Below are 13,175 nucleotides of genomic sequence, written 5' to 3'. Positions count from 1 at the left end.
AGATACCTTCTGCTATTTTCAGAGGCATTTGGGCCTTATAATGCTGCTCAACAAAACATCATATCATGGCCCCTCAGATCAACCAGACTATCACCAATAATCAAGCCACCAAAATCACCCCCATCTCCAAACACGGCAAGATGATCTCCAATGTCTTAGAAAAACACGCTATGACGTCCAACGACCGACGATGCCACCACCTCTTTCCATTCCAACCCAACACCAACACATCGCACTAGCAGGAGGAAAAGGTCCGCATTGGGTGTTGGTTACGTTCCAGCTACACAACAACGGGCTGTGGCTTTCGACGGGAGGGTAGGGTGACCCTCCACTTCGTCTTAATATAGATTAGCTTTTGGGGTCTGGGGAGGACGCGCAGCTGCAGATGGACGAGATGGGAATGGAGTGTAACGTCTGTGGTTCAGATACCTGGTCGGTTCTTGAGGCTCCCTGGTGATAACTGGTATGATAACCTCCTCGCCGGCACCTACAATATGCGCCTATGCAAATCTCTGTCCAACTCTGCAAAGACCATCTTCAGCTGTGCAGTTTGAGCATCATCTCACCGCAGCAAGTTGTGTTTATCACTTCACTAGACAATGGAAAAGTGCACTTGATGTCATAGCGAAGAGTGCCCAGTAGCCTACCACAGGTGTCACCATGGCCCGTTGGACGCAAACAAACAGCCAATGTGCGCGTCATTTTCAAGCCCAGCACATCAGCCAAGAGACGACCAAATCTCAAGTTTGTCTCAAGCCACTTTAGGTAGCTTGATAGCTCCCCCAGACTTTTCTTGACCCCAGAAGTTGAATTTCCCTGCTTTTCTCCTTCATGCGCACAGCAACACCATCTTTCTTTTGAAACGGATTTTCAGGTTCGACACTAGGCACGGACAGCAAGGGTCCAGCTTCTCACAAACAAAATGGCAACATCAGACGAAGCCGGCGTTTTAGACGGTCCACACCATCAACAGTACCAACTCAGTCCAGTCGGCCGTCACCTCGTCGCAGCATCTGGCGAGTTTGTGGGGACATTCTTCTTCCTCTACTTTGGCTATGCAGGGAATCTCATGGCTGCTCTCCAAGCGCCAGATACGGCGCCTAATGGAGGATTGGCCAGCACCACTGATATCTGGATCGCCGTGTCGTACGGGTTTTCGCTTTTGGTAAATGCGTGGGCGTTTTATCGCATCAGTGGCGGTTTGTTCAACCCAGCTGTAGGCAGCCCCTTTCCTAATCTGGTCTATACGCAAACTCATATTCTTTATATAGGTTTCTTTGGGTTTATGTGTTGGGGGCCAATTGTCATGGACGCGCGCAGCCTTTCTTTTCCCTGCACAGGTTCTTGGATCTATTTGTGCTGGTGGCCTTGTTGATGCCATGTTTCCTGGACGAGTGGAACAGGCCAACACTCTTCTTGGACTCAACACATCTATCGCACAAGGTGTATTCCTCGAAATGTTCTTCACGGCGCAGTTGGTATTTGTCGTTCTGATGTTGGCGGCTGAAAAGTCACGCGACACGTTCCTTGCACCCGTCGGCATCGGACTTGCACTCTTTGTAGCTCTTATCCCCGGTGAGTAATCCCTAGTCTTATTCCGGCAACATGCCCGAGTACTAACACTTTCTGACAGGCGTTTCCGTTACGGGTGGCTCTGCAAACCCGGTGCGCAGCTTCGGATGCGCAGTCGCAGGCGCAAGCTTCCCCGGGTATCACTGGATTTACTGGGTAGGACCGGCTCTCGGCGCGACCCTTGCTGCTTTGTATTATCGGCTTGTCAAGCGGTTGCATTATGAGGAGGCGAACCCCGGACAGGACAGTCCTCATGAGGTGTAGTAAGCGGACGGTCGGCATTGAAGAGAATCCTACCCTACAGTAACGGCGATGCCGGTGTTCTCAGGATAATGAGGACAGCAAGGGATAATTATTTTCAGGTAATGAATGGAATCATTTTGATGATTCGATAAGCGAGTTATAATAGTATGGCATTAAGCATGAATTGTCAGAGCATGGCCGGCAGTGTAAATACTTTGTTTTAAGCGCTTATGAAACATCAAACAAAGCTCTCACAAAAGGTGTCACCAATCGCTCGCGTGGGAACAAAAAAATAGCTCTAAAACAATGTCAGTTTAGCATAATCTGAAACATTCTAAATGTCAATCTATCTTATCAAACGCAGGATTCATGCAAGCAAACGGAAGTGATGCTATCCGCGACGATTCACTAGCCACTACTCAAGAATGCAGAATGTGGCTAAGGCTGCAGCAAAATTCTATTAAAAGCACTCTCCTCTCCCATGAACCCTGCGATTTAGACTTGTTTTAGTCAGGCATTACTTGGTGATATTAAGATTACGTGGCTTGGCTTCAATGTCAGGCGCGATGGATCCCAGCCACTTTGGAATCAAAAGCTGTCATACCCCAGATGCACATGGGTTTTGTTCGACAATCTCGCAAATCCATCACCAAAGATCTTTTTATTTCCTTTTCACCGACTTGAAATGCGGGTTGGAGCTGTCATTGTAACATTGCAGAGTCAGCAGATAATTTCGGGGACCTCACTTTGGACCGTAAGCTGCATCACCAAGTTGGGGTCCATGGCATCCCATTGCAGGTTAATGCTTAGTAGTAAAAACAAAACAAGGCTAGCCCTAATCTCGCAGAAACAGATCAATAGCCGACCAGCAAATGGTCTCCGCGGCCATCAGCCCCAGCCGATCCTTCGAAAGGGCCCCCAGCCTCCAAAGAGGCGGAGCAAGCTGGAAATAAACGGTCAGCTATGCCAAGATTCACTCTCATTGGTTACCCTTCCGGAACTCGGCTGCCAACGCACAGAGATTCCAACTCAGCCCTGCTAAGTCCGACAAGGGATTGTAGTTGGGAATAACATTGTCATGTGCGGGACTGGCAGTACCGATGCAGTCAGATTCTTGTGATGTTAGCGCTGACGGGTTGAGGCCCAAGAACTTTTTTGCGAGACTAAGGATATCACAGCTTCTAGCGAGGTCAGAGTCCGAGGTTCAAGTGCTTATAAGAAGAACATGACGGACTAACAACAACACCATCATCACTCACCACACTCTTCTACACCATCAACAACAACACTAATCAACTCAACAAACTTCTCACTCGACAATTTCTAATCACTTCCAAACTCTAACCCCCACACCAAATCACTCAAAATGCAGTTCATGAGCATGCTCCTCCTCGCCGGCACGGCCCTCGCCGCCCCCGCAGCCAAGTCAGTCGCCGAACGAGCAAACGACAGCATCGACAACGTTCTCCCTCCCATCGTCCCCATCAACACCCGCTCCGGCGACAGGGACCTCATCGCAAAGCTCATCACTGCCCCCACCCAGGTCGAGCGTGCCAAGCTCCTTGACCAGCCTGGCGACTACGTCTTTGACTTTGAGGCCGCTACCGGATCTGGAGAGTCCAAGGGAAAGGGTGGCCGTTCCACCTCTGCTACTGCTCTCACTATGCCTGCTCTTATTGGCAACGGTGCTTCCATGACTGTCGCTTTCCTTGGACCCTGCGGCATGAACACCGCTCACGTCCACAACCGAGCCACCGAGCTCAACATCATCGTCAAGGGACGTCTCGTGACCAACTTTGTCATCGAGAACGGTGCCAAACCTATCCAGAACACTATGGACACCTGGCAAATGTCCGTCTTCCCCAAGGGAGCCATCCACCAAGAGTTCAACCCCGACTGCGAAGATGCCGTCTTCGTCGCCGGTTTCAACGACCCCGACCCCGGTGTGAACCAGATTGCCCAGAACTTCTTCAGCCTGAACGGCGATGTTGTCTCGGCTACCCTCGGTGGAGTTCAGACCATCGACGGCAAGGACATTGAGAGCTTCCGTGAGGTGATTCCCGCCAACATTGCTCTCGGCATTGATGCTTGCCTGAACAAGTGCGGTATCAAGAGGAACGCTAAGCGCTCCATCTCGGAGATTCTTGCCTAATTTTTCGGTTTCTTTCTTTTGAAAACGGTTCGGTTGGGTTATGGGCATGCATGGTATGGTTTAGATTGATGATGGATGACGGGTGGGATGAGGGAACGAGTACATGGCATATTTACCTTCTTGTACATATTCTGCACATATTCTTGTTTCATATCAGTTATCTATAGACTGTATATAAGTTTTATCATTTTCATTCATCAGGTACATTATAGAACACCACTTCGGTTGCTTTATACAAAATGCTGAAACCTGACCCGCGACGCGCCTATTTGGAGATTACATCGAGTGCACACATAACAGTGACAACGGCATCGAGGGGACGCGAATACGGACTGCTAAATGTGCTTTTGACGCATAATCTATTCTTTACTTGCTAATGGGGCTGCTGCGATGAGGTGGCATTGGACATCGGGTTGAATGTGGTTTTGACAGATACCCGATAGACTGGCGAGTGAAACATCCCCGCGATTACTCCCCATCGTAAGAGTGCACTCGACTGCGAGCTTGCAATGATTCCATGCCTTGTCAGCTCGGGTACCATAAGCGACCCCTGGCCACCAGGTTTACTTGCAGGCGGGAGCGATTGGGGCAATGTCAAACGGTCTGTCTCTTTACTCAGCCTCGAGCACATGCTCATTCCTAATTGGCGCTGCTATGCGAATAATTGCCAGCCGAGGTGCCCTGCTCTGAATTGCAGATGGCTAGCTTGACGCACTTGACTGGCTTCGGCTGTGGCTAGAGGCCAAGGGCTGACGTGAGGTTGGAAATTGGAGAGGTCTGGATGACGGCCAGTCCACTGTCTTGGAAGCCTCCATCCAGAATAACGTTAGTCTGGACGCTTAAAACAAGGGTCTTACAGGGCTGTTGGCGAGTAAAGAACTTTGGTATGGGCGGCTAGACGTTGGACAGTGACCAATAAACCATGCCAGGTTCTTTGTGTGGAAATATGACACAAAGTCCATGACACAAAGTCCGATGACTCCCACGCGAGTCTGACTCGACGAGACATTTATTTCGAGTCAAATCTCATGGGAATGCTCGGCTTCTTTACAGTTTGCCGTTGTTATCTACGTCGAGAGAATGACTCAATCGGTGATTTGTCAGATCACGCCAGCGTAATCTAGCTTAGAAATGTACATTCCCAATTCGAATCATTTTTCCGGCACACGCGATCCCTGTCGGCTTATCAAGCACCACTGACATGGAACACCGAGGAAACCGAAGACCGAGCACGCAACGCAATACAAGCTCGTGTTGAAGAGTTGGATGATAAATGTGGTGTTTTGAATAGCTGTATAAAGATGATTGTTGCCTTGACTCCTGAATCCCATCAACAAGTTCCATATCGCAAACTACACACTGCTTCATTTTACTACCATACCGATAGACATCGCTCAAGTGCTGACCTTGTCACATCGACACTAATCCAAATGCGACACACAATTAAACCCCAGCCCTTGGAGGGCAATGGTGAGCCTGCCCAGCCGCGAGTGCCAGGATCTTGCTGACAGGCGTTGTTATAGGCGCGCGATCTCATCAAACGAAAAGCCTCAAATCGACCTCGCGTAAACATGCTGGGTCTTCTAGGCAGTTGGACCAGCTTTCTCGGCTTTACGATGACGCTATGGATCTTTTCAACCAATCTGCTCTTGCAGCTTCTTTTGAAGATATGCTCAATGTGAAGAACCGCCCACGGATCACGAGACTCGTGTCTCTTGGTCTTGGCAGTCTCTTGGACTCGAAAGACCAACAACGCCGAATTAAGCAACTTGTTATCTTTATGGCTATCGCATCTCATCTCACAATACCAATGACCGAGAAGGGTCCGCTCACGTTATACGCCCAAGATCCCACTTTTACAGCCATAGACGAAGCTTTCCTCAACGGTCTTGGCATTACTGTGCTCAGGACGCCATCTTCATCAGATTTGGGTGATGCAGGGCAAATGATCAATGAGGAGACCCTTGTATACAGCCCTTTTTTGACCATCGCCACATACAAGTTGTTGTTCTCTCAATCATTACACACATCAACACAATCTTCAGGATCACCAAAGATTCCGATCCTCGTCAGCGACGACTTTAACGCCTTGAAGCTCAAGTGGGATAAACGGACTAGCGAGCATCGAGATGTGGAGACCTTGATAAAGGGAGCAAAAGCCGGCAACTATCGTCGTCGCGCAGTTAATGGGGATGGTTTCTGGGCCGAGTCAGATCGACCGTTCCCTCTGGCGATATACTGGAGGCAAGCAGCTGCTCAGCAGAAACGACGTGTAGAACGGGAGTCTTGCGCTTCGGCGATGAACTTCACACGGGAAAGCCAGGCCATGTCTATTCAAGTATAGATGACATGTTTGAAGAAGAGAAGGCATTCATTTCGGGACATAATAGAGGATATCTATAGAAGTGAGCGATGTAGCGGGGCGTTACCGGGCAAAAATCGAAGATTATACATGATATATTTACTTCTACTTCACTGCATTCCTCCCTCGCAAGCTTTACATCATATCGTGTAGTCACCTGCTACGCTCACTCTGGTATCTCGTATTAACTACATCCCATATCCAGCTCCTGGCTGTGCCTCATTAGAGCATCGACCAGCTGCATCCGAGTCCAGCAACACCGCCCTACCATGGTGAAAATAACACCCCCAATAGCCCCCAATACTCCTCAATAGGAAAACTTGGGTCGTAACTTGGCATTCTCTGGAGACTAGTGGTAGAACTCACATGGCCGAGCATTTTGCCGACTGGGACAAGTCAATCTCTTGAGTATCGCCTCTTGCTGACTTGAGCAGAGACTGAACAGTATCTCCGCTCCAAGCACGGTCTGAGGTTTTCCGTTCTGTTTCTGCGCTCTTGAGGGCAACGCCAAGCGGGAGATTGCCATCGGCATCACGCTTGGCCGCATCCGCTCCATGCTCGAGTAAGTGCTTGACCGATAATGTTGAATTCATCCTGCTGGCAAGATGAAGCGGAGTTCCGTTGTGTTCATGAAGGTAGTTGGGGTCGGCCCCGTGCTGGAGCAAAATGGCAACAAGGTCTGGTCGGCTGGTTGCGACAGCAATGAGGAGGACATGTCCGAAATGGCCACCGATCTCATTGACGGTTGCACCCTTTTCAACAAGTTTGACAACTGTCTTTTTGCTTCCAATTAGACAGGCTAAATGAAGAGGCGATCCTTCTGCCCTCTTTGCCACCGAGACAGGGCTTGCACCGTTGTCCAGTAGCATGGCCGCAACCAGCTCACATTGATGGAAGCTAGGAAACGGAATGGTAGGAGGATTGCTGCCGATGTCTTGAGGCCACTTGGATAATCTTCGGCGCTTCCGGGCCGTCGTTCCCCTTGGATTTTGCCATACTGGCCCTGAATTCGAGAGGTCGAATCGCGGTGCTGCACATGCCTCCAAGGCTGCTTGGAGTGGTGTTTTACCCTCGTGGGTGGTTACGTTCATGTCAGCTCCATGTTGGATCAAGGTATTGACCACAGATGATTGCAGATGAGCAGCTGCAAGGTGAAGCGGATAGTCACCATTGCCATCAGCCTCGTTGGGGTTCACACCATGCCGCAAAATCCGCTTCACAGCTTGATCAGCCCCCACAGAGCAGGCTTGACGTAATCTCAAGGCCGACGTAGGGAGGTAGTCAAGTATAAGGTCAATGCCTCTGCTGTTGCCTTCCTTGATAGCTTCGGAGAGAGCTTCCTCGATGATGGGTTCAGGATCTGGAGTCTCCATCAACGCCTCGAGAAGGGCCTCGACGATCCGAATGTCCTTCACTTCCCTACGATATGGCTTTTTGAGAACCACAACGAAAGGATTGCCCCAGGGCCCTTGCTTAATGTCGACTCTTGCTCCGGCTGCAAGCAAGTCTTGGACTATTCCCAGGTGGTTATGCTCAGCTGCCTCTATGAGAGCGGTGCCGATGTTAGCCCCGTGCTTGAGCAAGAGCCGCACCAGTGATTGATCCTCTACGTCGACTGCAAGAGAGAGGGGGCTTCTGCAACCTCTATCTGTCTGATTCACTTCGGCGCCACGTTCAAGAAGAAACTTGGTAACATCCCGGTTCTTCTTGGAGATGGCTGCACAGAGCGGACTCGCATGCGCGTCATCGAGACTGCTGCGATTGTCTCTACTTCTGCCCTCCACGTTGACATCAGCACCGGATTCGATCAGAGTCTTTGCAATCTCTAGGTTTCCTCGCAGAGCAGTAATGATGAGCGGCGGCTGGTCCCTGCCCACACTGTCTGACTCGTCGTCGGATGGAACAGCTCCAGCCTCGAGAAGGGCGTTGACTATGCCAACCTTGTTTGTCCTGACGGCCAGCTGTAAGCAGGAAGATTTTATATCTCCATGATTCTCGGTTTCGAACGTTGATCCTGACTTGAAGTCTGCACCATTGTGAAGAAGCGTGCGAACGACATCTTCGTGGCCACCCACAATTGCGGCACGTAGCGCCGTCTCCCACTGCCCTCTGAGGGCATTGACTTGGGCGCCTGCACTAAGCAGTTGGAAGATTATATCATTGTGTCCACAACGTGCTGCGGCCTGCAGAGCTGTTCCGTAGTAGTGTCCTGCAGCATTGACATCGACGCCTCGTGACAGAAGCGTAGCGACCAGTTCGTGATGGTTCAGAAAGGCTGCCATTTGCAGTACATGTACGCATCTCTCGTCAGAAGCTGTCCACTGGGGATAGAGCGCCATCAAGATAGAAACGGCTGCTCCAGGTCCATGCTTGAACACCTCTTGCAAGGTTTGATTGACCTGAAAGCCGCGGCCATGAGAAGAGCACCCATCCTCTTGGGGGGAGGGATTATCTTGGGGATATGGCTCAAAGTAGTACAGCGCCTTTTCAAATAACTTTTGAATGGCGGCTTCTTCGCCAGGGAACTTGGCTCCAGAATCAATGAGCACTTTCAGTACTTCCCCACTTGACACCTCTCGGCCTGCTGCCTTGAAGATGGCCTCTTCTCCCACAGCCAGGTTAGCATCGGCGCCAGCTTCGATCAACTGCTTCACCACTGAAGGAGGGCAAAACTCTGCCGCTACTTGGATAGGATACATCTGCTGACCCCCAAGTTCATTTGGGTTGGCCCCCAAGTCCAACAGCACTTTGACAATCTGATCAGGGTCGGAATGAGGGTTGATGTTACGCTGCATGGAGCCATTCCTCGTATAACCACAGTTTGCTTCTGTGAAGCCTCGAAGAGCGGCTTGAAGAGGCGATATGATAGGGAGAGAAGATCCGGTATTCTTGGGACTTGATCGAGAAGGACCCCAGATATCCACTTCGAACGGAAACTCTGATAGAAGACCAACCAGAGAATCGCAAGCAAGCTCGTTGATATTTGCCGACGCGTTTCGGACCAAGTACTGAGCAACCCGACTGTATCCTCTTTCGCAGGCATTGACTAACGCTCCGCCAATGGTCATCGCGTTGAACGGCGTTGTCTCATGTGATGAGATGAGCAACTTGACGATATCGAGTTGCCCATTCGCTGCTGCCCCGACCAAGCAACTGTCTGAGACTTTGGACATGTCGTGGAGGTAGTCAGAGTCAAGGAGAAACTCGAAAAGAGATTTGAAGAGCGAATAATGGCCACACATGGCATATAGGTGAAGTGCTTCTGTCAGTTGTTCTGGCTTGAGTTGACCAATATGTCTTGAGCCGATGATGGTCAACAGTTCATCCAGCTTCCCATGGGTACAGGCGGACCTCAGATCCTGAGCCACCGACCCTGGGGGCAAATCATCGCTTGCCTCGTATCTTTGAGCCATAGTGAGCGTCTCCACCTTGAACTTGTCCAGTTCGACAGGAGTGCAGTATTGGCCTACAACAGAAAAGACTTGCTTCGCCACTGAAGAATCTCGAATCTTTGATTGACGCGCAGCGCTAAAAAGAGACTCGAGGCATTCAGTAATGGGTATCCTGGTAGCTAGATGCTTTAGAAGAAGATTGAGAATCGAGAAATGGCCATGTTCCACTGCGACTACAGTAGCTTTCTCGACTGGGTTGTTGCCAAGATCTAAAGCATCTGCCAGGCTGAGAATCAGATCAACCACACTGTCATGTCCTGACCGGACTGCGGAATCAAGGGCGTTGGTGTACTTGAAGAACCCCCTCTTCTGATCCTTCATCGAACTCTGTTTCCGAGTCCAGGGATGCTGATCGGCCTCAAAGATGGCATCGAGGTTTGTGAGAGGCATTACCGCTTTCAAATCATCCTCCTCGTCCTCGCTCTCGTAATATTCGCCGTCTTCTCGAGCAACCCTCTTCGGAGATGCTTCACGTAGAAGGTCTCTGGACCTGGACAGGGCCGGCCATTGTTCTTTCCCACGCAGCCTATCGCGTGGCCGAGGCGGGAAGCCTCTTGTAAGCAAGAGTAGCACAATATCAGGGTGGCCTCCCTCTATTGCGGCATGAAGTGCGTCCTTTGTATAGCCTCCGATAGAATCGTCTGCCCCTGCGTCAAGGAGAAGCTGTACAGTGTCCAAGTGACCATTGAATGCAGCAGCCTGCAAAATGGAACCATGCACTCCTCCTCCTCGGAAAAAGCTCGCTCCTGACTCAAGGAGCATTTTAACAATGCTTGTGTGTCCTTTCATTGCTGCAATGTCTAGGGCGCTTCCAAAAGTTCCCTTTGCATTGACGTCTGCGCCGAGTTGGATAAGTACCAGGACAATGGCTTGACGGTTGAGCAAGCTTGCCGTGACCAACGGTGAACCGAATTGGCCTTCGGTTTCGATACTCATGCCCTTGCCTAGGAGATATCTGACCATCGCCAGGTCACTATACAGGGCAGCCACTGCTACGGCGTCTGCTGGGAGGAGATTGGAAGCGAAGGGCGATGCCCTGAGACACCAGGTGAGTGCTCCAATGTGGCCACCCTCTATGGCTTTCCGAGCCATTGAGGTGACCTTCTCTTTGTTTTCCTTGGAGGAAAGCTGATGACAAAAATTGGAATGTTCAAGTTGTTTAAGGTCAGCCACAGAGCCAGTTTCTGTCGCTTCCAGGACAGCTAGTTCGTATTCGGCCAATGTCTGGAACGGTTCATCGCTTTGAGCAAGACGAACAGCAATATTTTCCGGGCCATTGGGTGTTTGAGCTCGAGATTCATTGTCAAAGGCGTGTCCTTCCAGTGAGAATGTTTCCGCTTTGTCCTTTCCTTCTATGCAGCCCGTAAAACACATGACATTGGAAGAAACGCCGCCTTCAGTTTGAGTTGAATGAAAACTGTGAGAGTCAAGGTGGTCTCGAGCTAGCGTGGAGGAGACGTTGACGTCGTCACTGCAAGAGACGAGTATCTTTGCTACGCTGCCTGCATTGACAGCAATTTCCTTCAAGGCTTCCATCAGATTGTGACCATCAACCTCCTTGACCTTGTCGATGGCGCTAATGACAACTGTCAAGGGATCTTGCTCGGCTAGTTCAAGAATGAGCTGCACACACTCGTGGCTGTCGGGCTTGGAGAGATGTTGCCCTCTCACTCTCGCTAGAGCCGATCGGCGTTCAAAGTCGGCCCACAAGAGTTCGCGGATCTTTGTTTCGTCATTCCTGTGCGTCAGTAATTGTGATAGGATAGTGCGCATAATGACATCTGAAGAGGAAGCCTCGTGTCCAAATGGCGTCTCGGCACAGCAGATGTGGGCAAACGGAGCCGGAGATGTGGTCTTTCGGGCGGCGTCCGACAATTCGTCAACCGCCGCAGAGCACCAATCATTAGGGGCTTGAATGAATAGCAGGCAAGGTGAGCTGGAGAGGTGCCATGACTGGAACTGTGGGCTACCCAGCAGCGGGTTGAATGTTGATGAATCTCTAACGGGCTGGTTGAGTGGCAGAGGGGCAAGCCACGAGTTCAATCTCTCCTGGTTGTCCGCAGCCAAAGTCTTCCAGTATACCAGAGACGAGGGAGACGATCGAACGAAAGTTGGCTCTGGGAATCGTGATGCTTGGGCTTCGTTAAGTTGAGCAAGATTTGGTATGTCTCTTGCTTGCCTCATGATTGCTTCCATGCTCACCGAGTTCTGCCCAGGACGAAAATCGCTTTCCTCCATAGTGTCTGCTATGATGGGGTCAGGATCACAAATGACAGAGTAAAAGTGTGATGGAAGCACTTGTACAACATACCGAGGATATTTTCTCTGTAGAAGCGGATCATTCTCCCAAGATGCGTAAGAATTTCGGCATACAGGTGTGTCAATGCCATTGCCAAATTGTCTCGCGTAGAAGAGCTTTGTTGATGAAGGATCTGGCGTTCGACTTGGATGCATTTGGCCATTACGCAGGCAATTTGTTCCTGCCGCAGTCGGTTAAAGCTTTTGTCTGAAGAGTCTGAAGTGTATCTTACCAACTCGCTGATCACAAGACCATATTCTTGGGCATTCCCAATCAGTTTCCGAAGGAGGTATCGAATAGCGGCCCAAGGGAAGAAGGCGTTGATGGGGTCAGATGGTAACCCATTTTGGCTTTCTTGCTCGAACTGTTTGATAGAGAAAGCCATCTTCTGGAACAGGTCGCAAGTAATGAGCTCATTTCCATCAACATCTCTGAATCTCGACCTTGTTCGGGTGCAGACTTGTTCCGATTCATGGGCTGTTTGCATCACAGCTGACTTGATACGAATACGCTGTTAACCTTTCCGACCATCAGAACACCTCCAGGAGGCACATACGAGGATATCCCTCTTTTGCGTTCTCGCGGTTGTTTTTAGCACAATCTTCAACTGCTCATCCCTAATCTGAGTGAGAGCCTTCTCCCACAGGTTCCCGGCAGAGGTGGAGGGATTTGGCGTCGGATCCATGGTCGCTTGCGCTACAGGCGGTGATTAAAAGTGCCAGAGACAAGGGAAGAGGATGGTAAGTATGGTTGGTATGACCTGCGAGAGGTATATAATGGTACTGGCCAGCATGGCTCGATTTGCTTAGGCAGATGAACTGCGCCACGTCGGTTTCATGTAAAGCCGTTCTGTTGGCTGTTAGGCTGCTCATGATGGCTCATCCCTGGTTTCGATTGGCACAGTGCACAGGCATGTATGGTCCTCGTGCCATGGTGTGTTCCCGAGTCAGCCACCACGGCCACACTTAGCCACAGCAATGACAGCCGTCTGCCATGGTTGACAATTTAAAACGTCGGAGCGTTTTGTGTGTAACGGTGTATATCACTTCCTAATCTACCAGAGTTAGTAACCACGAGCTTACTCCGTGATAGACT

At 50.4% G+C, this 13,175-nt stretch overlaps 4 protein-coding genes across 4 annotated transcripts; 3 read left to right on the top strand and 1 right to left on the bottom strand.

Moving 5' to 3' along the window:
• Window positions 1-922: 922 nt before the first annotated feature.
• Window positions 923-1,836, top strand: NECHADRAFT_51592 (uncharacterized protein; the record flags this gene model as incomplete). Its single annotated transcript, XM_003043143.1, has 3 exons — window positions 923-1,216; window positions 1,272-1,575; window positions 1,634-1,836. The coding sequence occupies 3 exons, from the start codon at window positions 923-925 to the stop codon at window positions 1,834-1,836; spliced, it is 801 nt and encodes a 266-aa protein (XP_003043189.1).
• A 1,354-nt stretch (window positions 1,837-3,190) lies between these two features.
• Window positions 3,191-3,967, top strand: NECHADRAFT_51324 (uncharacterized protein; the record flags this gene model as incomplete). The annotated part of the gene is made up of 1 exon (XM_003043142.1): window positions 3,191-3,967. The coding sequence occupies one exon, from the start codon at window positions 3,191-3,193 to the stop codon at window positions 3,965-3,967; it is 777 nt and encodes a 258-aa protein (XP_003043188.1).
• A 1,357-nt stretch (window positions 3,968-5,324) lies between these two features.
• NECHADRAFT_101984 (uncharacterized protein) lies at window positions 5,325-6,430 on the top strand. The gene is made up of 2 exons (XM_003043141.1): window positions 5,325-5,437; window positions 5,491-6,430. The coding sequence occupies exons 1-2, from the start codon at window positions 5,398-5,400 to the stop codon at window positions 6,309-6,311; spliced, it is 861 nt and encodes a 286-aa protein (XP_003043187.1). The 5' UTR covers window positions 5,325-5,397; the 3' UTR covers window positions 6,312-6,430.
• Window positions 6,431-7,384: 954 nt separating this feature from the next.
• Window positions 7,385-10,543, bottom strand: NECHADRAFT_51515 (uncharacterized protein; the record flags this gene model as incomplete). The annotated part of the gene is made up of 2 exons (XM_003043052.1): window positions 7,385-7,586; window positions 10,278-10,543. Coding segments are annotated over 2 exons (468 nt in total), but the record flags the coding sequence as incomplete, so codon positions are not given.
• Window positions 10,544-13,175: the final 2,632 nt, after the last annotated feature.

This window comes from Fusarium vanettenii (genome assembly GCF_000151355.1).
Source record: "Fusarium vanettenii 77-13-4 chromosome 11 genomic scaffold NECHAsca_30_chr11_1_0, whole genome shotgun sequence".
Taxonomy (NCBI): Eukaryota; Fungi; Ascomycota; class Sordariomycetes; order Hypocreales; family Nectriaceae; genus Fusarium; species Fusarium vanettenii.
Note: the sequence above shows the minus strand (reverse complement) of the source record. Positions and strands in the feature narration are given on the sequence as shown.

Bases quoted from the DNA above. Each gene is read 5' to 3' on its own strand.
- NECHADRAFT_101984 (XM_003043141.1), top strand. From the start codon at position 5,398: ATGCGACACACAATTAAACCCCAGCCCTTGGAGGGCAATG. The intron at 5,438-5,490 runs GTGAGCCTGCCC...GCGTTGTTATAG, and splicing joins CCAGCCCTTGGAGGGCAATG to GCGCGCGATCTCATCAAACG.